The 24765-nt window shown below is 37.8% G+C and overlaps 1 protein-coding gene across 1 annotated transcript in view; it reads left to right on the top strand.

The window, feature by feature from the left end:
• Nucleotides 1-337: 337 nt before the first annotated feature.
• appl2.L (adaptor protein, phosphotyrosine interacting with PH domain and leucine zipper 2 L homeolog) overlaps nt 338-24765 on the top strand; it is a 32347-nt gene continuing 7919 nt past the window's right edge. The window contains 11 exon segments of the mRNA NM_001094303.1: nt 338-395; nt 10503-10601; nt 13479-13538; nt 15965-16036; nt 17284-17371; nt 19878-19919; nt 20052-20110; nt 21539-21685; nt 21997-22079; nt 22964-23122; nt 24308-24496. Of these exon segments, the coding sequence (NP_001087772.1) occupies nt 342-395; nt 10503-10601; nt 13479-13538; nt 15965-16036; nt 17284-17371; nt 19878-19919; nt 20052-20110; nt 21539-21685; nt 21997-22079; nt 22964-23122; nt 24308-24496 (1052 nt within the window). The 5' untranslated portion in view covers nt 338-341.

The following is a 24765-nucleotide window of genomic DNA, read 5'->3' as shown; positions in this document are numbered from 1 at the left end:
ATGACAGGATCCCTTTAAATAATAAAACATGAAAACCAATTGCAAATTGTCTCAGAATATCACTCTCTGCCTCATACTAAGTTATCTCAAAGGCAAACAACCCTTTAATACACGATTTAGCCTGTTTTGTTGAAGCTGATTAACGACAAGCCGCAAATCAGTTCTTTCCCAATCACCTGCTGTAAATCTATTGTTATTGGAACCAATGGGAATCTCTCTGCTGCCAACTAGCGGTTAATCGCGGGAAGCGTCCGTAAAGTACGTGTCAGTAGCCTATTGCAGGGAGGGGGAGCGACTAGATTTCAGCTGAATTATTCAGTGGCAGCCCCAGAGAGGACAACATGCCTGCTGTGGATAAGCTGCTGTTGGAAGAGGCTTTGCAAGACAGCCCCCAGGTAAGAGCAGCCTTTCGCACGACAGTCCTGCCTGTGAAAGGGGAGCGCAGTCGCACAGCTGGCAGGGTGAACGCTCTTCACTGACGTTCGTCGCCCATTTTTTTCCCCGTATCCTCCCGGGGTTGCTCCCCGTGGGCCACTGTGGAATGAAAGACAACAGCAGGAATATGTAATTGTGTTATGCTTGGTCCCTGTGTGTGTGGCTGCTATTATCATAGTCCCAGCTCTTGCGGAGGCGCAGCGTTATAAAGAACACGTATTACCCGGATGCAAGAAATAGATCCGTCACAGAAACAGCACAACTTCCAACCCAAGCTGTGCAGGGATTTATGCTACAGTGAGGGCTTGACTGGCATAGCAGTGCCACTGTAACTTCCATACTTGTACTGCTTATTGTTATATACTGCCCCTGCTTTTTATGCAATAATAAGGTATCAGCCTTACTGCTCATCCAGGCTAGAGCCTTTAATAATGCAGTACAATGGTGTGGAGTTGCACATGCCCTGGAAAGTACTAATCCCTCTGCTGCTGTTCCAACGTTTCCATAGGCCAGAATTGGCCCTGTTGTTATTGTGCCTGGGGAAACTTGCTGGGAGGAGACTAGGACTGGATGCTTCTCTAATCCTAATAGCAGTGATTTAGATGCAACGTCAAATAGTTTGGAGTGAGAAATGCAACTTTCATTAAAAAAAAAAAAAGTTTTTGAGAGGGTAGCCCACCCTCACTGGATTCCTGGTAGCCCATAACAACCAATAAGTGATCAGCTTTTTTTATTTAGTTATCTGAAGGTAAAATAATAAAGGCAAACATTTGATAGGTTGCCATGGGTTACTGCCCAGTGTTGATAATAAGGGCAGAGACACACGTGCAGATTCGGGGAGATTAGTCGCCCATCAACAAATCGCCTCTTTTTAGGGCGATTAATCTCCCCGCAATGCCGGCTACAATCTTAATCACCAGCAGGATGGCAAGCGGAGTGCTTCGTTTTCTGTAGTCGGCCAAAGTTATCTGAATCGATGGCGGGATGGCACTCGGAACACTTAGTTTTCCGAAGTCATCCGAAGTTGCCTCAAAGGAGACTTCGGGCGACTTCAGAACACGAAGCACTCCGAGTGCAATCCCGCCGGCGTTTTAGATTCTAGCCGACGGGAAGGCATTTCAGGGAGATTAGTCATCCGAAGAAGAGGCGATTTGTCGCTGGGCGACTAATCTCCCCGAATCTCCAAGTGTCTCTGCACTAAAATGCTAGCAGCTATTTCTGTGTATTGTCCTTTCTTCTAAGAACATATTTATTTTGGTTTGGTTGTTACACCTGTGCTTGCGGTGTTACCTCAGATGATGTGCATGCACTCTGTTCCCCACATGTTCTGTCTTTTGTGGCTTCAGTAGATGCCTAGACTTGTAACTTCGCTGCAGAAGGACCGCCAAAGCCTGGAGATGCTAAATGAACATAAGTGATATAAAATCCAATACAAGCAGCAGAAATAAAAATGTACAGCATGTGAGACAAAATAAAATATTTGCAGTGAAATAAAAAACTATGACATATTGCTCAGGCCGTTTGAAAGTTTTATTCTTATTTGTGATTCATATTCCACATAGGTGTGTAAGGGATTAGTAACCCAGCTGGATCTGCCAGTGGCAGAATAGGGACTCAAGCATGTAGGTTCTGGAGATTACTTTGGACGGCTTTATACTTTGGGACTGATCTTGAAGACATTAAAGGACATATTTATTAACACTGGAGATCAACATCACGGGTGATGCTGCCCATAGCAACCAATCAGATCTTTGCTTTTGTATTCTGCCTTGTAGGAGACTGGTCACATGTAATTGCTGATTGGTTGCTTTGGCCAACATCACTGGTGATGTTTGTCTCCAATGTTAATAACTATGCTCCAACTGATATTTATATGTTGGCTGGCCAATTTTGGTGGTGTTGATGTTTAAGGGTGGAGTTATACCTGATTTCCCTTGATTTATAAATCACTGGCTTCATGATATAATGTTTAATCGCTTTATTAGAAATTAATGTTCCATTTTTCTTTGTTGATAAAAGTTTATGAATATTTTGCATTTAAAGTGTGTATCTGTTTATAAAACACCAGCAAATAAACTATTTATTGGCAACTAATCTCGTATACCTGTACAGGTTTTCATTTTAGGCTAATGCCACATGAGGTGCAGCCTTTGGTTTCTTTGCCTGGCTATGTGCTCACCTATATCTCTACACACCATTGACCTGTGTACACACGCTGTGGCTATAGGTGCGAAAACATGAAACTATGCATTTTCTGGCCAATATACTGTCTGTGTGTTTATTCTATGTCAGCACCATGCCTGTCAATCCAGGGACATAACTGGAGGCCTGGAGGGAAGTGCAATTCATGTTTATCTTCCTGTGTGAGAACATTGTGCTCTCCAGGCTTATCTGCTATCTGTTATTTAAACAGGCACCTTTTTGGCCCATTCAACTTTAATGGCTGCTCCTATGGCTACACAGCAGCTTATATATAGTTATAAGTGTAGTGGTGTTTCTTAAGCAAATATGCAATTTTACCAAGTAAAATTCTCCTTACATTCTCCAGCATATTAGAATTGGTTAACACATGTTTGGAGCTGTAATACAGCAGCTATTATAGATGGTATCTTAGTAGTACACTTTAAAATCTTAGTGCCAAGGGGAATCCTTCCTAGTTTGTTTAAAGTTGGTTCTTATGTTTTATTGAAACTGAAAGCATTTAAAAAATTTGTTCTGGCTATGAACACGCAAACAACACTACATCCATCATTCTGAAGTCTGACAACAAGAAGATACAGCAGTAGTATGGATGAGCCTTATTGCAATATACTTGCGTCTTTAATTAACTTTCTCATTTTTATTCTGAACTGGGGTCGCAGAACTTGCAAAAGGTTTATGTCTACCTTAAATTGCAAACTGTAATTATTTCTATTGTGAGATGGAAGATAAAAAGCCTATTCAGTGTGTTACCTTACTTTGAGTGATCAGTAAATCACCTTCTTGGCCACATTTGCCATGCCATTTTTCCATTACATAATACATATAAAGTTTCCTTCCCTTAGAAAAACACATCATAATATATATTGCTCTGTAAAACAGTGCTGTTTTTCTCTCAAGCTAGCAAAACGCACGAAAATCAATACCTTCTACAAGGCAATTAAATGTGTTTCTTACAAAGGGAAGCATGCATGCAATGTAATGTAATTAATGTTTTAAATATAGATTAGGGATTTGGTTTCATTTTAAAGGAGTACTCCATCCAAAAGTTTTTAGCATAATGAAAGATGTAATCAACTTGTAAATGTACACGCAGTTTTAGTGTATCCCTTTCTATTCCATGGTTTTAATGTAGCAGATGTCACTTTTACAGGCGGTTAATCATCTGCTACATTGTACATTGAGTCAGAAATAAATGTGCAGAAAAAGTAAAGTACCAGTCAGATACAGCTTTCATTAGCAATTACAGTTATAACTTCTGAACACTTGTCATTATGTTAATATTGGAAAGTTTATTAGAATTACATTTTCTTTCATTATCCAAAAAAAACGAGAATAAAGGGAATGTCAACCCAAAAAATAATTGTTTGCCTAATAAAAGAAAACAAAATTCTAAGCAACTTGTCAACTGTCTTTGCTGGTGAACTAAGACTATTGCAACATTGTTTATAAAGTAACAACCAGGAGTTAAGCAAATGCTGCTTTCAATAGCAATTGTTTTTGCAAATAACTTTGAAAGCACTTAACATTTTTAATGGATGTGTATTGGAAAGTTGCTTAGAATGATGTTTTCTTTTATTAGGCAAATTTTTATTTTGGGGTTGACCGTAAAATTTTTTGTAAGCTGACTTAAGGTATAGTGCTGCTGATACAATGTAGTTAAGTTGTTGTTAAATGTTTAGCTAAAGCAGTAGTAATGCTCACTAAATAACCAGGGGACGTTTATTAAAATGAGCTAATGTAGTAATAGTTACAGTCAGCAATTCCCCGTTCTGACGTCTTTGCCTTGTCGGCTAATAAGCCAAAATAGACAAACAGACACAGTCACAGTTATCAGACAAGAAATTCAGGTTATTGTGAGCCATCTTGCGCTTACTTAGCACCTAGGAATGTAACATAGCACATAACTGCAATGATGCTTTTCTAATATAGCTGGATAAACCACTTTGGGATTATTGTGGGTACATCTAATTTATAATGGCAGTTGTGTTCAATTCACAAGTAAGTATCAATCACGTGACTAGCCACATATACCCCTTTGGCACATTTATGGTCACCTTCTGTATGCCAGCCCTGCATTAAGCCTTTATGTTGTATTATAAAAGCTGCAGCAATTTATTTTACAAAAGCACAGTGCTTGTTTCCTTGTCAAAATGTGCAGAGTTTAATTCTGACCAGGGTATTATTTGCTTGTGCGTTCTCCTTGTCTCTTCATGAGTTTCCTCTGGGTAGACCGGTGCCCTTCCTCACTTAAAACCATACAGGCTGATTAAATGGCTCCTGATGAAACTGAGCTTAGGGTGTATCAGTGTGTAAGCTCTGTGGTGGCAAGGAACTGGTCATCTATGTAAGGTGCTTCAGAGCATATTGGTGATGTATACCTAATCAAGCATAATATAAAAGCAGTGTTGGTTTAACAAAAATTGAATAATCATGGTATTGTCTAAATTATATCAAAGTTTGCTCCTGGCCTAGCATCCCATAGCAACCAATTAGATGCTTGCTTTCAAATAGCAGACCCTTACAGTCCAAGGTGATTGTATGTGCAGGGACGCATAAGTTAAATGACCCCAGTCTTCTTTAGGGGGACTGTATTAACGGGCGCATGCACAATTTTATCTGCAGTTGACCTTCACTCACTTCTGTTGGAACTCCCCTTAGAGAAGGCTGGTTTTCTGTTAACTTCTGTGCTCCCATGCAGTGGACTGGAGAGCACAAAAAACACCATAGGGAAAGCATTTGCAACCTCATAGGTGTAATAGCCCTGTTTATTAGTTGATATTTGCTACTAGAAATGAAACAAACATTTGCTCCATACCATTTACCTTTTTATTTTTAGAATACTGAATAAAAAGGGCAAGAGAAAATTAGCTTTCAATATGATATGAGTGAGATACTTTACAATTGGTCTTCATTTTTAAATTTTTGTAATTCTTTGAAATTATTTAGCATTCTTTCAGATGGTCTTCAGTCTGGAATTTCAGCAGCTATCTGGGCATTAAGGTCCAACTTTTTTGGATTCTATTTTTTAGCAGCTGCTGTATACATATTATATTAAAAATACACATATACAGAATGCAAAATGCGACAAAACTTCTGTTTTTTTCTGTGCTTTTATTGTATAATGTACATTAAATTATGTTTTAAAATTATTTTATAGTAATGCAAAATGCAACCAATTTTTAGCAGGATTTGGGAATCAGCCAGCCAGATCAATTCCTGTTTTTTTTTCTGTGCTTTTATTGTACAATGTACATGGAGGAGCAGCTGCAGATGAACAGACGCAGGCCAGAAATCAACTGGAAAACTTATGGAGTTCAAAAGAAAAAGGGAAATTAATGGGGATATTTTCATATGCTATTTTTTCATTTATCTACAGTATTTCTAATATTGGGCCAACTGGGCCTTGTTGGGGTGAAGCTGAAAGGGTTTGATGAGCAGGAGTGAATAGGAGTTAATTACCATTCTCTCTGCTGGCCAGAACTAGGGGTAATAGGAAGAAGATATCGGCACACAAGGCATTCAAGTTGCAGGGAGCACCCTGCTTGTTTTAATGTGCGTAAATGCAATGTTTCGGGACATGCCCCTTTGTATGCTTAACAAAGGGGCGAGTTCCCAACACGTTATATTTCCGCACATTAAAACAAGCAGGGTGCTCCCTGCAACTTGAATGCTTTGTGTGCCGATATCTTCTTCCTATTACTGATTCTGAGGTTCCCGGATCCTCTAATATTGTGCAACAGGCTAATCTGACCAAGGGTGTGCGACCGTTCATTTCTTGTGCAGAACTAGGGGTAGGCAGGGTGTCTGAGGTATCCACTAGCATCCACTGTCTGTTGAGCTTTAGGCACGCCCCACTTCTACCAACCACTAGTTTAGACTTTCATTTTCCCCCTTCTTTATTTATTTATAACAGCTCTAGGAGGGAGGTCAACAAATCTTTAAACTAGTTTGATACAGTAGTTGATGCATCTCTTGTCTTCAGCCCTGCAGAACATTGTGCTTCCTTAAAGGAGACATTTTATGTAAAAAAAAAAAATGTACCAGTTCATTAAACTCTCTTAGATATAGTAGGAATGTGCTTTAAAAAGTAGTCTTCCTAGTTACTTTATTGAAAGTGCCACCCATGTATTTCACTTCCTGCTGCCTCCTTTCCCAGGCTGTGCAGGGGAGTCAGCGGCACTCCGCACTGTAGGATAGGAACCAATCAGCAGCTAGATCTGAAAGGGAACTGAAACCTGTCATTGCTTGTGTGACTGCAACGGAAACTCAGACAGGGACTGTAGCTGATCTATATGGAGCTCCAATAAAGGGGCCTTTTTTAAAGAAAATATACATTTTTGACCAAAAGTAAAACCAGCACCATATAGTATACATTATTTCCTACAAAATAAAAAGGGGGGGGGGATAATTTATCCTATATGTATATTTCCTTTAAATGCAGCTGATATAATTAATGCAATAGTAACATTCCACAGATTCTGCTGATTAATGTAACAAATTGAACAAGCTCAGAGTCTGGAGAACTGAGCTGCAGTTTAAGCAAATTAATTCATATGTAGCAGGTCCTGTGTACCTCCTTTAAAGCTGGACATAGACGCAAAGATCCGATCGTACGAATCCTCAATTCGTACGATTTTCGGACCGTGTGTGGAGTCCCGACATTTTTCGGAGATCGGTCGTTTGGTCGATCGGACAGGTTAAAGATTTCTGTCGGCTGCCGATAATATCTCTGCATGTATTGCTGATCGTACGATTTTCAAAGGGAAACTGTCACCAGCTTTTGTCGGACATAACTTTCATACGATTGCTGTCAGAGGCAGAACATCGGCTGATCTGTTCTTTTTCTACTTTGATCAGAATGGTTAATGGCAGGTCGGGATATGGGGAAGTCCTTTGCATCTATGGCCAGTTTAAGGCTGGACCTAACCTCTTACATGTGTGGGAGTTGTGGCAAACCATATTGCCTTGCAGACAAGAAACATGTGGTTACAGTTGATGTACTATTGTGGTTTGGTTGTCACTTCAAATGTTTCTCTAACACATATTCAGGAATTGGTTTTCTGCTGAGAAAGTATGGAACAAATGTACCTACCAATTGGCCACCTACATCACCAAAGTGTCTGCAAAAAAAGGCCACAATTGGGCATTAAACTTGCACACACCATTCTTCATAGAATACAGTTGTGTATAACTAAAAACTGCCAGCAAACATTTTTCTTATCGGCGAATTGAACTGTTGGGGAGGGGTACAGTATTTGCTCTATTTTCCTATTTTATATATTACTCTTTCTATTAAAGAATAGTTTTAGTTTTCGGTCACTTACTATATAAAGCAAGTTTTATTGAAGGTTTATTTCCTCTATAACCACATGATCTAAGGTTTCCCAAAAGAGTTCCATCAAACCATGAGGGAAAATGTTAAAAGCCTTTTAAATCGTCTTTATCACCCCAGTAAGCTATGTAAATGTTTCATTTTGCTTTAATGGAAGAACAGGCTCACAGAGCGTGAACGACAGTCCATGGAAATGTACATATGCTAGGAGATAGGCTGGTGGAGCACAGATGCTAATATAAAAGCATATAGAGAAACAAATCTGAATGAGGAGAGATAAGAAGTTACAGCAAGGGGAGTTTACATTAAAGGGTAAATGTGTTTTTCATGACTTATTTATCAGATATATTTTGCATTACTCTTATAGCTGATTAAAGATTTTCATTTATAAGAGTTGGCTTATTCAAAAGGCATTGCAATGGGACAATAGTATTGATTGTCACTTGCAGTTACTTACAGCACCACTTTGCTTATGTTGTACTGAGAGGCAAGTCTTTTTCATAGACTGCAGTAGAACAGTGCCAGTTTTGTACTGCTGATTAACTGTGTGTTTGAAACATTAAACAACCGTCGTAGCACTTAGTCTTTAGCAGCGCAAACAGTTCTAAATCATTACTTTTTAAATAACGAAGGAGCCACTGAGATATTTTTACTTTTAAATGGGAACAAATTCTTGATGACTAACTGTTGGGTGGTTTTGCATCATGTGATGATATTTTATCGCAGTTGTGGCCAAGCTGTTCAGTCCTTGCCAGGACTTTTTCATTGTTCCCGATCCTACAGGGTTGTGTATTTGAGTTATGGGCCTTGTCTTGTGACTAGCTAACAAACACATTTTCCACACATGGAAATGGAATGGAACCTGTAGGAACAGAGGCACTGTAACTAAGGGAATACAGACTTCCCTCAAACATATTATATGAGGAAGGAAGCATTCTGAGTCATTTAATAAGCGTTAATCTCGCTTATGAACTGTACCTGTGCAGCATGAGAGGAGATGTCTCATTGTTTATGTGCTTGGAAAGGACGTTGGGGCACACAAGCAGCATGCAGGCAGTATGCAGGGTAGTGATATATCTCATTGGAGAGTCCTTGTATTTAAAAGGTGAACACCAGTATTCAAATTGTAAGCTCTGCTGGGCAGGGAACTCCTTCCTCTTGTCTTTTTAATACTTAGCACTTGAACTTTTATTATTGTATTGACCCCTGTTGCACTATTGAAAAAAAATTGTGCTTATTTTGATGCATCTGGCATGGTTTTGGAACAGCTCAGCACTTTGCTGCAATGACTGTGAAACATGTGAGAAGATGCTCTATTGTGGCAAAAAACAAGTTACTTAGCACATTTGTTATGAGATGTACTATGGACTTACACTGTACATCTAAATAGCTGCTAATTTAAAGGGGCAATGAGTAAGACTTGTGCTGAACATACTTTTTACCTATTGTTTTAATCACAAAAATCTGGTTTTTTATTTATTTCTTGAGCCGAAAACACAGTAGCTTCAAATTCCCTGTTTGCCCTGTTAAGCCCAAGAAAAGACAAAAAAACATAATTAATTATTTTTTTGTGATTACAACAAAACACAGAGTATATTCAGCACAAACCCTATTTGTTGAACCAGGTATATACTGCCCCTTTAAGGAACTATATGCTAGCTGTAAAGGAAACTATCCAGATAAAAAACAAACAAACCTGCTTTGTCATTCATTCACAGTCTTTGAGCTGTAGTATAGAGTCCCATAATCATAAAGCAATTAATCCACCTTGAAAATCTCTGCCTTTTAAATCCTTAATCTTGTACCTGTCCGGCAGTTCCTGTAGACACCACGTCATATGAAAGTAAGGGCAGAAAACACAATACAGCAAAGTTCAAGTAGTTAATGTAAGAAGTCTAAAAATATGTTTGGTTAGCACTGTCAGGATTAAGGTTCCCTCTTAATAAATATATATATATATATACAAAATGTCTCTGTCTTAAATATATTGATAATGGGTTGAGTGCAGAGGACTCTTGTGTGTGTGTGTGTGTGTGTGTGTGTATGTATTTATGTATATATATATATATATATATATATATATATATATATATATATATATATATATATATATATATATATATGTGTGTATGTATATGTATGTATATATATATATATATATATATATATATATATATATATATATATATACACATATATACAATTTGCTGTTAAAAATATAGTGTGGAATCACTAAATTGTAACTAACTTTAATTTAGGGTCCGGGTATCTGGGACGCTTAGACTTTTGAATACCTTTTTTTTTGTTCTTCAATTTTTCCTTGTAGTGTTACTTTAAAAAGTTGATAATTTCTATTTCTGATAAAACAAGGAAGATCTAATTGGTTAGTTCTTTCCTCCTTGCTTTATCAGTTATTTTCTGTTCTGTACAGAGCAGCTGAAGAAAAGCACGCCTTGCACTATCACCTTTTACATCAACCTTTTATTGATTTTGTGATAATTTCTATTACTGCTTGTTTTTTCTACATTTGCAGACTCGGTCCCTACTCAGCGTATTTGAGGAAGATGCAGGAACTCTTACAGACTATACAAACCAGCTGCTCCAGACAATGCAGCGCGTATATGGGGCTCAGGTGAGTAACTCATCTGGAATTCAGGCTCTTTTCAGTTTCACCCTGCATTACCCAAGTGCCTCTTGCTAGTGATGAGTCCTGGGAAACTCTATTGCTTAACACAAATGGCATTCTAAAACTATATACTCATGTCTAGTGGGAAACTGCATCATGCTCTGGGAACCTTATTTATCTCCATTTTCATGTGAGAGAAGGTCATCCTAGCTTTCCATCCTGAAGAAACCTGATCTAGAGTCTCTAATGAAACAGTGCCCTCAGATGGACTTAGAGTGGTAGCAACTGCATTATTATTATTATTGTCTCATTGCTAGTTTTACTGTGTATAAAAAGAACATTTATGTACTATACAGAATATACATGTTAAAGGATATATAATGTTGCTTATTTTTAAACCTCCCCTACTCTAAACAGCCCCCAAAATACCATACTTTTTTTCTGCATTCAGATTTATTTCCTTCCTCTATTACAGCCAGTTGAATTGCAGCTCTTTTAGTTTGTTTAGACTGAAGCTCTGCCCCTTTTGCGTTCCGCGAACTCCTTTCTCGAACTACGTGCCTACTGCACACACCTAATTGGTTTCCATTGGAGCAGAGTCAGTGAGCATGACCAGTAGACACCTCCTTTAGAGGTCTTCATAGTCTGAGAGAGAAGGGGTACTCAGAAAGCAAAAGAGGGTGGCATTTCACACTAGACAATGAAGTAACTAAAAGAGCCACAGTTAAACAGACTATAATAGGGAAAGGAAATTAATCTGAAGGCAGGGAGAAAGGTATGTTATTCTGGAGGCTGTTAGAGTAATTTTAGAGATAGAAAGAAAAGCTTTACCTATTCTTAAGAAGGTTTTGCAGTTACATAAGCCACCAGTAAAAAGTAATGGAGTTGGCATGTTTGAATAATTGCTGGATTCAAATAAAGTCTGATCGGTTATGGCATTTAAACAGTGCTTATATTTTTTTTCCTAGTAACTACATTAAATAAATAGCTATTGCTCAGTAAAATCAAGGACCATGGCAATATACATTGGAGTCAGGCAATATTCCATATTACTTGGTGGAGCATCTGGTATGGCAGCTTCCTCTCATATGAATGAATTGAATAGACAAATAATATTTATAGAAAAAAAATACGAAAAATGGCTTCCAGTTGTGATCACAGGAGCAAAGAATAGAGAGTTAGGCTGGCCATAGACGCAAAGATACCATTGTACGAAACAGAGGTTTGTACAATTTTCGGACTGTGTTTGGACTGTTCCAACATTTTTCTTACCATTTTTAAAACCATTAGGCGGTGGTGCAATGAGGCAGTGACCACAAAATACAAATAGACAATTACAAGAGGTCCTCTGCACTCAACCCAATATCAATATATTACGTTATGACATATGCACAAAATCAATGTCTTAAATATATTGATAATGGGTTAAGTGCAGAGGACCGCTTGTAATTGACTACTGTATGTCGGACTTAACTTTTGTATGATTGCTGTCTGTCAATCATTGGCCCAAGCACCGTATGTTTTGTTCTCTTTACTACTTTATATTAATCTGAATGGTTAGTTGCAGGTTGGAAGATTGGAACGTTCATTCGTTTGTCCAATATAGCTTAATAATCTGCATGTCTATGGCCAGTTTAATGTATACTTATAAAAGTAGGCAGGTAGCATATTGGAGATCTTGCAAGTGGATTTTTTCTGGACTGTTGGTTAGGAATACAACTCTCAAATTACCGGATTAATGTCCCCAGCATGCTTCAACGTGTGATAATAAGATAGAATTACCCAGCAACATTTGGGTGAGGTATAACAAAGCCTCATTGTTTACATCTCCTCTAAAGCTATGTTATAAAGGATGTGAGATTATTTAACTGCTAATGCTTTAGTTAAGTTAATTAATTATTTATGGATGGTTGCAGTAACCATAAGAGCTTCAGATTTCACTAGTTACAGGAACAAAGTGAGATGGGGTTTAATGCTCCAGTTCAGTGTAAGTGATGGCAATTTTGCCAAATTACTATATTTCATGCATTTAAATGCTACTAACAAAAGTTCTTTCTTCCAAACACACTTCTTATAACTTGCACGTAGCACTACTACACTGCTTCAGCCTGCTCTCTTAGATTGCGCACAAGGTACAAAGAACAGGCTTCCAGTGTTGCCTTAAGCTGGCCATAGAATCCTCGATCGGACTTCCCCATCTCCCGACCTGCCACTATCCTTCAGTTTAAATAAAGTAGTAAAATAATGATTTCTGCCCCTAACGGCAATTGTACGAAAGTTTATGTCCGCCAAACTGGTGACAATCTCCCACTGAAAATCGTCAGATAGACAATACATGCAGTGATATTATCGGCAGCCGACAGAAACTTTTTAACCTGGCCAATCATCCAAACGGCCGATCTCCATGGGACAAAAAATGTCGGGACTGTCCACACCCGGTCCGAAAATCATATGAATCAAGGATTCGTACGACCGAATCTTTGCGTCTGTGGCCAGCTTTATTATGTGGCAGTTACACAAACAAACAAACTGATTTTAGTATATCAAACACTAATGTTGTTATTGATGCACATTATTATGCTGCAAGTTATACCATTTCCAAAAAGAAAATTTTGCATCTGCTTTTGTAGAGTCTGCACAATTGTGTCATGCTACTCCGTGGGCACAGAGTGTTCATTTCTTATTTTTTAATTTGATATTTGTCAAAACACACACTTTCAACGAGGAACATGAATTTGCACAGCCGTGAGGCCCCTGCTCTTTTCTCTGTGCATATTTTACCAAACTGTTCATTTTAAGCAATAAAAAATTTTTTGGGTGCTGTAATTACCGCTGCATTGTTCTTCAAGTTGTAGACTGCAATATTTCTGATCTCTTTTAAAGAATGAAATGTGTTTGGCAACACAGCAGCTCTCCAGACAGCTCCTTGCATATGAAAAACAGGTATGTTTGTTTTAAATTTGTTTAAATATACCCAAGCATTGCTATTTTGGGCCCAACTGTACAGATCCATTCTGAATCAGACTGCATGGGTGCACCTTTTGCTATATTATTGGCAGATGACAACATTCATGCAAATATAATTGTATTTTAAGTGGGCCAACCTGCCAAATTTGAGGTGTGTGGTGCTTCCATTAGACTGTTCTTGCTATAGGAGAGTATACAACTCATATCATAGAATTTTGAAATGCCAAAGACCGGCAAAGCAATAGGAAGCACCAGCCTCAAAACATAGCTGAAGTGCAGAGAATATAAACAGACAGACCTTTCATTAGCAATTACATTTAACTTTAAATTGAAAATATTTAATAAATGTAATCTGTATTGGTAAGTTATTTAATTATGGAGAAAACCGTTTTTTTTTTGGTTGAAGGTCCCCTTTAATGAACTAGAAATAATTTTTCCTTTCTTAGGTTCATGGAACACAGTGAGCTTTTGGCACTGATCAAAATGTTTGCCATAAACGTGAATAATAAGCTCTAAAAATCACCTGTATAGGAATTTAATGCCTGTAAACTTGCCTTAACGGGTTTGAGTGGTAATTACTGATGTGAATGTATAATTTCAATGATATATAATCACTGTAAAGCAGTGTGAGCACTATATAATTATGGCATAATAATAATGTTTACTGGTTCAGAACTTTCAGCAGTGCTTTTAATTCATGTCAGTTAATGGGTATTATAGGGGTGCCCCTATTTCTAAGGAAGTGCTACACTACTTCTAGTTTCCATGGATCCCTTGCATAGCCTTGGGCTTGCACATTCTCAGTATACTAAAAACAGACTGTTTTACTATACAGCACATGTACAAGCCCATGCAAAGCACTTCCGTAGAAAGATCACTGGGTAGGTGTAGTTTTTTCTGAAAAGAAGCATCAGCCAGGGAGAAAAAACATTTTGGCACCCCCAGTGAATTAGCCTTTACATGTGCTTTGGTGGGTAGCAGGTGTTTAGAGGGGTTCTTTTAAAACACGAAGTCAACAGCTTCTGAATTTTATGCAGAAGTGCTCAACATTTGTTTTTTATGTGGCCAGGGGCAATCCTGGCCCCTCCGCCGCCTGAGGCAGCAGCAGTTGCTGCTGCCCCCCCCCCCCGAAAATCGCTCTTAAAGTACCAGGAGCAGCATTTTTGCTGCCCCTGGTACCTAGTGGGGTGCTGCCATCTGAGGCGACAGCCTCAACTGGCCTCATTGGTGAAGCACCCCTGTATGTGGCTATGTTGGCCAGCACTATGTGGCCAGTCACTGATACAGGTGGCATCTCACGACACAATGTTGCATAGTTTTTTTAATTTTCTGGGAGAAAAATATGCAGAATAGCGTTCATAGATACTGCCTTTAGAGTTTGACTTGCTTTTGCTTGTGAATTCATGGTATTAGCAAGGCCACGAAGATGCTACAGAAATAAAAAACAATGTTCCCCTTAAATGACATACCTCCTTTACTCCCAAATGTAATAAAAGGCACTAAGTTTGCCCAGGAGAAGTAACCTATAGCAACCAATAAGATGGCTGTTTTTAAACAGGTGACCAATAAATGCTACCTGCTGATTGGTTGCTATGGGTTACTGCCATGAGCAAATTTAGTGCCTTTTACTACATAACCCCCTTAGTGTACTGAGCCTTCCTTCTCTTTTAAATAGGAAGTTGGAGCTTTCTACTGCACATGCCTGCTTCATTTCCATTGGAGCAGCAGGCAGCAAGCATGCACAGTAGAAAGCTCTTTCACCCGCTTCCTGTTCAAAGCAGAGGGTAGGCTCAGTATATTAAAGTGGGCTAGATGGTTTTTGCAGCAGGTTTCAGCTTCTATTTTAGAAACAACTTGGACTCAATGTAGGGATAGCGGCAGTTTAGAGTTGTTTAGGGAAAAAAATAAAAGCTTTACTTATTATTTAAGAGAATATATAAAAGTGGCCACATATGGAACAAAAAAGGCTGCTGACTTCCAGACCATGTATGGGGCCCACTGATTGATCTCTCTAATCAATAGCTGGCCAAAATTGGACTTTTATTCAATCTGACAGGTTTGATTTTTCCATCTGATGAGGATCACATCAGTGTATTAATGTGGTCCTCATCCAACGAGACTGTATGCCCCTATGTGTGATCCAATCGCTGCCCCAGCGCTAACAATCAGATGAGACTGATTTGCCCTTGTTTATGGGTAGCCAGATTGGACTCAGATCCGCTTGTATGACGACCTCTCCAAATGAGCCGATCTGGTGGTTTGTGGCCAGCTTTACTCTTCAAATGATTTCCAGCACTCTTTGTGCAGAAAAGTATTGTTTCATGTCTTGTTTCTTTAATACAGGAATTATACTATGCTTTTAAGCATAATCAAATATGTTACCATACTAATTTTCATTTCAGAACTTTGCACTAGGTAAAGGTGACGAAGAAGTGATATCAACTCTTCAGTACTTTGCATCTGCAATAGATGAGGTTAGTAATCCCTGCCCTAGTGATGTTACTCCTCTATATGTCACACCGAGTGTTCTCCATTGAGACTAGCGTAAGGCCAAAGACTTGGCATACCTTCATTTCTATATTGTATATCTTATATAACGTTTTCTGGAGCATTTAGTCACTCCCGCCAAAGCACAAATAATGATATTGTTGGGGAGTCTTGAAGAGTAGAAAAAGTACAAGTCTACCTTTTTTGTGAAAAGCACAAACCCATACTGTTTATTGAAATATATACCCAATTTAAGTGCATCTTTGGAAGCAATTTTCACTCTAAATGTTTTGCTCAGCATGACTTGTGTACCAGCTACCAGCTAGAATTGATCTGCTTAGGTGTCTGTGCTGTAGCTCTTGATGGGCAAGCTAACACACTACTCTCTAACACACATCAAGATCTTCCTGTGGAGGAGAAAATTAAGCTCTAACCTACAGAAGTATAGCTAGCTCAATAATCTTTTTAACTAGGATCAGTATTTGAATTAGCTCTGCTTGTTACTGGTTGCAATTATTTGATGATATTTGGTCTTATAGAACTATCCAGGAGTGGACCCAGTTAGGTACTAAGCACTCGGCAGCATTCAGAGTATATGTGTTCTTCAAAATGTATTCTGACAGGGGCCTTACCTGTTTGCTTATATAGGACATCATCTAGTGGTTAGAAAGGGGTGGTGCTGATTTAATGAAGTGTAAAGATTGCATTGCCAAAGACATCACCTTTTTGAGCACACAGGGCAATTGGACTAAACTTTACACATGTGGATCCTGAAGCTTTTCCCAGCAATTGAAATTTAAAACAATTACAAAAACTTTAAAAGATTTCCAACACAATACAGTCAAAGTTTTTTATGAACAGACTCATTTATCAAAGCAAATAGATGTACCTATTCAGCAGAATGTTTTTGACAGCTTTGAGCCATTGAACACCATTCTGCTGTATGAGGTGGTGCAAATGAAAAGCAGGAATAAGACTGCTAGCTGGAACAAGTTTTTCCAGTGTAGAGAGGACATTTCTTTTTTTTTTTTTTTAATTATTGGTATTTTTTTTAAATAAATATTGTTAGTAAATCTTGACCACAGTGTGCATAGTTAGTCTATTATATTCTTCTAAGGCAGTATAATTAATAATGAACCATGCTGCGTATAACATTGTATTTTTCCATTGCTCCCTTGCTAACTAAAGCACAAATAAAATAAATATATATCCTCTCAATGTTTTCTTTTTCAAGCTAAATGTGCTCCATACAGAACTTGCAAAGCACCTAGCAGACAACATGGTGCTTCCTTTAATCCAGTTCCGTGAAAAAGACCTCACAGGTAAGTAAAGTATACATACAATAGCAACAGCTCTGTTTTTCAGAATTCTTTTTTTTTTCAGTACTATATTCAATAAATTACAAACTTGCTTTTATGTGAGTCATGTTATGTGATACAGTCATTATTATAATAGAAAGCAGGACAAATCCAAGGCAGTAGTTATGACTGCAAAGTGCTTTTATTGGGGAAAAATGCTCCATGGATCATTTTTTCCCCAATAAAAGCACTTTGCAGTCATAGCTACTGCCTTGGATTTGTCCTGCTTTCTATTATAATACTGACTGTATCAATTTGGGTGTGGACACAGGACACCTTGCAGGAGAATCCACCTACATATACTAAAGGTGAGCTACAGCCTATTTATAATTCGTTATGTGATGCCTTCACATAACTTACACTGCTTACACAAAACACAACAGGAGTGTGGCACAGCGTAGACACGCTCCACACATATAGTAAAACAGAGTTAGTATTAATCTGAAGTGCTAGCTCTTCATTTTTACTTTTAATCTAATTCACACAGGCTGCATTCAGCAGTGATCAGAAGGTAGTTGAATGACTGAGATAACCCTCTTAGGTCATTATTGACATCAATTGAAGGCTCATCCCAATAGGTTGCAAGATTTCACTGGTGCAGTCCAGACCCATAGCTGGAAGTGAAGACTGAGGGTAGAAATTTATAGCATTTAGCCAGACATTCATTTTTAGCACCATCACTGTTTTTTCATTTGTGGCTATTTAGCAACAAATCTCAATTTACAAACCTATTAATCAATGCAAGTTAGGTTAGGAGAGCTAAAAATGCTAAATAAGGGCAGTGCAATAAAATTCATGTGATAATAATATTTATGTTTAAAAAAAAAAAAAAAACCATACCATGCTTTTTAAACTTGTTTTGAAGAGCTGAAATGTGACTGTATGTTAGTATGCCTAAAAAGCCAGTCTGTGTAGATTATTTTTTATGTAACCCCAGGTCCTCGGGTTTCTCCTTATTTTCTTCAGCAGTTAAAAATCAATTCTCTGCTTGAAACATTTTGATTATTTGCTTTTAGCAACACCTAAGTTCATCGTTTGTGGTCCTGTGTATGTGCAATTATCTGTTAATGTAGGACACACCTAATTTATTTAGTTCATATATGTCTATCCTCACCGGTCCTTATAATGGTCAGAGGGGGAATCTTGAAGAGTATTACAGTGATGGATCTTCTGCAACATAGCTCTCCAGGGACCACTTTGTGGCTCTATGGGCTTTACTACTAATCTTTATTAATGAAGACCATACTACTTTATGGGGCAGATTTATCAAGGGTCGAAATGAATTTGAGGGAATTTTCGAAATAAAAAACTTCAAAATACAAAGTAATTTTTTGGATACTTCGACCATCAAATAGGATACTACGACTTCGAATTTACTTCGACTTTGATTCGAAGTAAAAATCGTTTGAATATTCGACCATTCCATAATCGAAGTACTGTCTCTTTAAAAAAAAACGTAGACTTCAATACTTCGCCAAATTAAACCTGCCGAAGTGCTATGTTAGCCTATGGGACCTTCTAGACCAGGGATCCCCAACCTTTTGAACCCGCGACCAACATTCAGAAGTAAAAGGAGTTGGGGAGCAACACATGCATGAAAAATGTTCTTGGGCTGCCAAATAAGTGCTGTGATTGGCCATTTAGTAGCCCCTATGAAGATTGTCAACCTACATTGAGGCTCTGTTTGGCAGTACACCTGGTTTTTATGCAACCAAAACTTGCCTCCAAGACTGGAATCCAAAAATAAGCACCTGCTTTGAGGCCACTGGGAGCAACATCCAAGGGATTGGAGAGCAACATCCAAGGGATTGGAGAGCAACATCCAAGGGATTGGAGAGCAACATCCAAGGGATTGGAGAGCAACATCCAAGGGATTGGAGAGCAACAGGTTGCTCACGAGCTACTGGTTGGGGATCACTGTTCTAGACCATTTTTCTAAGTCTTCACAAATCGAAGTAAAATCGTTCGATCATACGCTAAAATCGTTAGATTTTACTTAGATCGTTCGATGGCCAAGTTCGGTGAAAAATACTTCGACTTCGATATTCTAAGTATTTTATTTTGATGTTCGAATTTCGAAGTGTTTTACACTTTGAAATTCGACCCTTGATAAATCTGCCCCTATGTGCGCTTCCTTTTGCATTCTATTTGACATTTTCTGGTGTGAATGATGATTTCAAGGAAGCAGCCCCCTTCTTTCCAAAAGTGGAGTGGTGCAGTATTAGTATAAGATAATAATACCTCTTTCTATCTAAACTCTTTATACAAACTCAATAGATTGTATTGTTATAGATTATTTTAAAAAAAGACACCAGTTCTGTCAAATACTTTGCAAAAAAGGCAAACAAGTCTTCTGAGGGTTAGTCCAGCAGATTATTAATAATAATAATAAAGTTAATAAAAAATGAGTGGAATTCTCATTTTGTATAAATATTTGCTTTATTTAATTTTCTTTTTATTTGTTTTACAGAAGTAAGCACATTAAAAGATCTCTTCCTCATTGCAAGCAATGGTACGTTTAATAAAAAAGTAATGAAATTATTCAGTATAAATTATTCAGTATGTGGGGATGGATCCCGTGTGAGAAAAAATGCAGCCTTTGGTACAGAGAGTGCAATAAAGTGAATTTCTTCTCTTCTTACAGAGCATGATTTGTCAATGGCAAAGTACAGCAGATTGCCAAAAAGAAGAGAAAATGAAAAGGTATTTATATTCTCATTATTTACTTTATTTATGATACAGGTATAGGACCTGTTATCCAGAATGCTTGGGACCTGGAGTTTCCAGATAATGCCTCATTCATTAGTAATCTATTATTATAGAAGATATCCATTTCATTCTAAATATTAATATTCCATGGTGCTCTTTCTCAGTGATATATAATATATCTTTATAAGTTAGTTTTAGTACAGGTATGTGACCTGTCATCAAGAATGCTCAGGACTTTGGATCTTATACCTTAAGTCTACTAGAAAATCATGTAAACATTAAATAAACCCAATAGACTGGTTTTGTCTCCAATAAGGATTAATTATATCTTAGGTTGGATGAAGTACGAGGTACTGTTTTATTATTACAGAGGAAAAAGGAAATCATTTGAAAAAAATTTGGATAATATGGGGTCTATGTGAGACAGTCTACCGTAATTTCAGAGCACTCTGGATAACTGGTTTCTGGTTATCGGATCCCATACCTGTTTTATAAGTCTACAATATACATCTTTAAATGTTGTCTTTATCATATTAAATGTAGTAACTTGTGCATAGTGGTTTAATTCAGTTAAAGCCTTCATGTAACAGAAGGAATTCCTTGTGTTGCACACATAAAAAGAGTGGCTTTAACTCAGAGAGGAGACAGGAAATTACTTCATGTCCCTGTGGCCTACTGTTCACCCAGAACTACTGACTTACTAGCACAGAGACAGTCTTAAGATTTATAGCCATACATTTATTGCATAGTTGAATGACTTTTTGCTTTCACATAGCCCTCCTCATCCTTACCCCTCTAGTTCTTAGTTTGAAAACTGATTTTATGAAACGGTGACATACATTTTCCAACACATGTAGACAAACTAGCCCAGCTTGTCTGCATAGTTGAATATCTAGAGTAAATAAAGGGAACACATGGGGTCTATTATACGCAAACCCTTGGCCTTTGTTCATCTTCTACTCACTCTGAGATGTCTTTGATCTTCTGACAGAAAACAAGTAAAGGCCTACGTATGCCTTGTGAGGTCCAGTTTACCAATACAGTGGGAAGTTACAGCTCTTTGTTAATATAGCAGTGCAATTATAAGCACATCCTTGCATAAGCTTGCTTCTAAAATCTCAAAAAGGTGTCCTGCACTTATACATGTGTTTTTGTGGGAACTGTAGTCATGGTTGCCATCAATAAACATTAATAAAAGTGTTTAGTGCTCGCTTGGATATACCAAGAAATAATTTTTGAACTAAAGATCTTTCAGACATGGGTGTGCCATTGTGTTACTTCATGATAAAATGTAAGGTAAAATTGTTATTTTAGAATTGGTTAAAAACCACGATTGATCCCTAAAATGTCTATTAAAGTAATGAATACTATGTTGTTACCCCATAGGCCTGTTTATAGTTTACTGTGTTTTTTTCTTTAAAGGTAAAATCAGAAGTAGCAAAAGAAGTGGCGTCTTCAAGAAGAAAGCAGCACCTCTCCTCCCTTCAATACTATTGTGCCTTAAATGCTCTTCAGTACAGGAAGAGAATAGCAATGCTAGATCCAATATTAGGATATGCTGAAGGCCAGGTAGGGTTATTTTTCTCTCTTTAACAACAAAACATCATTGTATATTATGGTAGGGTGGTGCATTAACTCATAACATTTGTGACATATGAGAGTGTATGATCTAATACTACTCTGTATTCCAAGGTAATATGGAAGAAGAGTCTTCGTCTTTATTTTAATCTGAATAGTGCTCTGCTTGCCTTGCTGATGAATTGTGCAATGTACCATGATTAAACAACGTATTTATTTATAACATCGTTGTTTGATTTGTGTTATGTGTTAAACACTATTTTAACCCTTTTCACTTGAATGAAATATTTATTGCTTCATAGATTTCTTTTTTGAAGAAAGGGTCTGAATTGTTTTCTAAGAAAATGGACGGAGTTCTTTCTTCTATGTCGAGTATGAATCAGCGGTAAGTATGGAAGCACATAACTAAGCATACAAGAAGTGCTAAACCCTCACATGATCTCTTTTTCTCATTCTCCATACAAATATTTACATAAAGAAATAAAAGAACTTAAGCACAACTTAGAACTTGGAAGCATGAACATTTTTTTATTAAAAAGTTCATTAGTTACAGAGCATTTATCAGGGTCATAGTGCTAGTACTGCAACATTCAAGCTGAACTTTAACGAAAAAGTTGGCTATTTCATTCTACTGCTCATGCGTCTGCCCTGGGAAATTTGCCAGAAGACAATCACTCTGGTGCTCGGTGGAAGACTCCCCGGCCATTTCAGTTTTCTTCCGATAGGAGCACTGGCCCAGGGTTTAAAGGAGAATTCAACCCTTAACTAAAAAAACCCTACCCATTACCCTACGTAGACCCTCCTCCCCCTCAGCCTACCTCCCCCCGGGGGTGTGCCCCTAACTTTTTACTTGGTGCAGATTCAGGGAACATAGTTCACGCCAGCCATCTTCCTTGTGTTTGTGTTGTCTTCTGGCGCTTCAGCAATTTCTGTCCATTTGTCAGTTGTCGTAAACCGGGTAACAGTTTTTTTAGTTAGGGTTGAATTCTCCTTTCTGGTAAGTACATGTGATCACTTGGGGGTGCCTGACTAAGTTAAAAGACTTTTGCTTCTCCTTTAACGTATTTTGTGGGAAACCTATTAAGCTTTAAAACTTGGGATAAATGCTGGCAACTTATATTTGGCTGCACCACATCCTGTGTCCAGGAACTGGGCAGAGATTGCTAAGCATGAGAACATGAACTAGAACCCAGATGTGACACAACAGTAATAGCTACAGTAAACATTAGATAATTGTGGCAGTTAGGAGCAATATTGTTGTCTTTGCAGGATACAAGGAGAATTAGATGCAGAAGCAGAATCCATGAGAATTTCCCAACGTGAGCTGCTGTCAGTCAATGATTCTGTGTACGTTCCAGATTATGATGTTGCCTCACCTAATATTAACAGAAACCTCATCCAGAAGGCTGGTTATCTGAACATGCGAAGGTAAGTAAATGCAACAATACATTGTGTATTTTTGCTATAGGCCTTATATAAAGTTGAAAAATTATAAATTTATTTTCCAAAACTGGTCACGGAGATGCTACATTTGTCAGGTTTGGTCAATGAGTAAGTCCAAAATGACTATTATTATAGATAACCAATGTTGATTTAGCTAATTTGCCATGTTTATGTGATTAGTAACAATCCACAGTCTTGTATAACACACAGTCTTGTATAACACATTATGATCACAGACATGCTTATTCAGCAGGCACTAAAAAAAATTCAATTTTGTGGCCAAAACAATAAGGCCCTAATTCCCCATCCTTGAAAAGTGATAGTGAATAAGCTTTGGTCTGCAAGTATTTTGATGAAAACTGTGCCAAGTCCTTAAGTTAGACTTATCATGGTGAATGGAACTGCCACTACCTCCGCTCATCGATCCACTGTTACTTATGCTGTTTTACCACTACTTTATGCCTCCTGTTCATCCCCCTGCAGCTTAGTAATGCTGCCTCTGCTCTTATTCTTCTTACAATGCCACCACTGGTCTGATTTATTTTCCTGCACTAACCTCCTTCCACTCTCCATAACACTGACATTTCTCCAATTTTCTCCCTGCACTTGGTCCCCTACCTTCTCTATAATACTGTCACTACTCCAGTTCATCATCTCCCAGGCATTCCACCACTGACCCCCTTCCTTCCTTCCTTTCTCCCACACTCTTTTAGCTATACCTCCAAAATAACACCATGCTGTATTTTACCTCCTCACCATCCTGCACCACCAAACTGACTATTTTCTTGATCTTGACACTTGACTTTTTCCCAGCATCTCCGGGGAAACTAGATATCCCATGAATATCCCTTTCCTTCTGCTGTTGTGACAGAGATAGCCTTCAAAGTATTATATATGGCCCTCAATATTAGCACAATATACAGTCTTTTGTTTATAGCACTATAAAAGATGGTTGTCTCACTGAATATTCCTTTACATCAATGTTTTTCTCAGATGGACCCACATTAAATTGGGACTCTATTGTTATAGATTATTGTAGCAGAACATTTTAGTTTATTTAAGGGGGTCCTGTAGACCCACAATAAACAACATATGGACCAAATTCTGGGTCTCAAACTATAGATTAAAAATCATCTTTAGATCATTTTATTTGCTCTTTTTGTCATTCAGTAAAACAGGCCTTGTAACCACATCATGGGAAAGATTGTATTTCTTCACGCAAGGAGGGAACCTGATGTGTCAGCACAGAGGGGAAGTGGCTGGAGGATTAATTCAGGACTTAGACAACTGTTCTGTCATGGCTGTGGATTGTGAAGACAGAAGATACTGTTTTCAGATCACTTCTCCTTCTGGCAAATCGTAAGAGATTTATTTTCTTTCTTATGTGCAAAAAAAGTCAATATTTTTGTTTGTTTTGCAGTTTAACTGTTTTTTTTATTTTGTTGACTTATCAAACTAAGTCAATAGTTCATATAATACTGAAACAATTTTCCCTTTAAATTTCAGTATTATATAAACTATTGACTTTAAATTAGTATATTTCACACAAGGTGGAACTTTTGATTTACAGCATTGAAATGCTTACAAATGGTTCTAATGCTTTTTCTGTGTTACAAAATGATGCAGCT

This window comes from Xenopus laevis, chromosome 3L, assembly GCF_017654675.1.
Source record: "Xenopus laevis strain J_2021 chromosome 3L, Xenopus_laevis_v10.1, whole genome shotgun sequence".
NCBI classification, from domain to species: domain Eukaryota; kingdom Metazoa; phylum Chordata; class Amphibia; order Anura; family Pipidae; genus Xenopus; species Xenopus laevis.
Note: the sequence above shows the minus strand (reverse complement) of the source record. Positions and strands in the feature narration are given on the sequence as shown.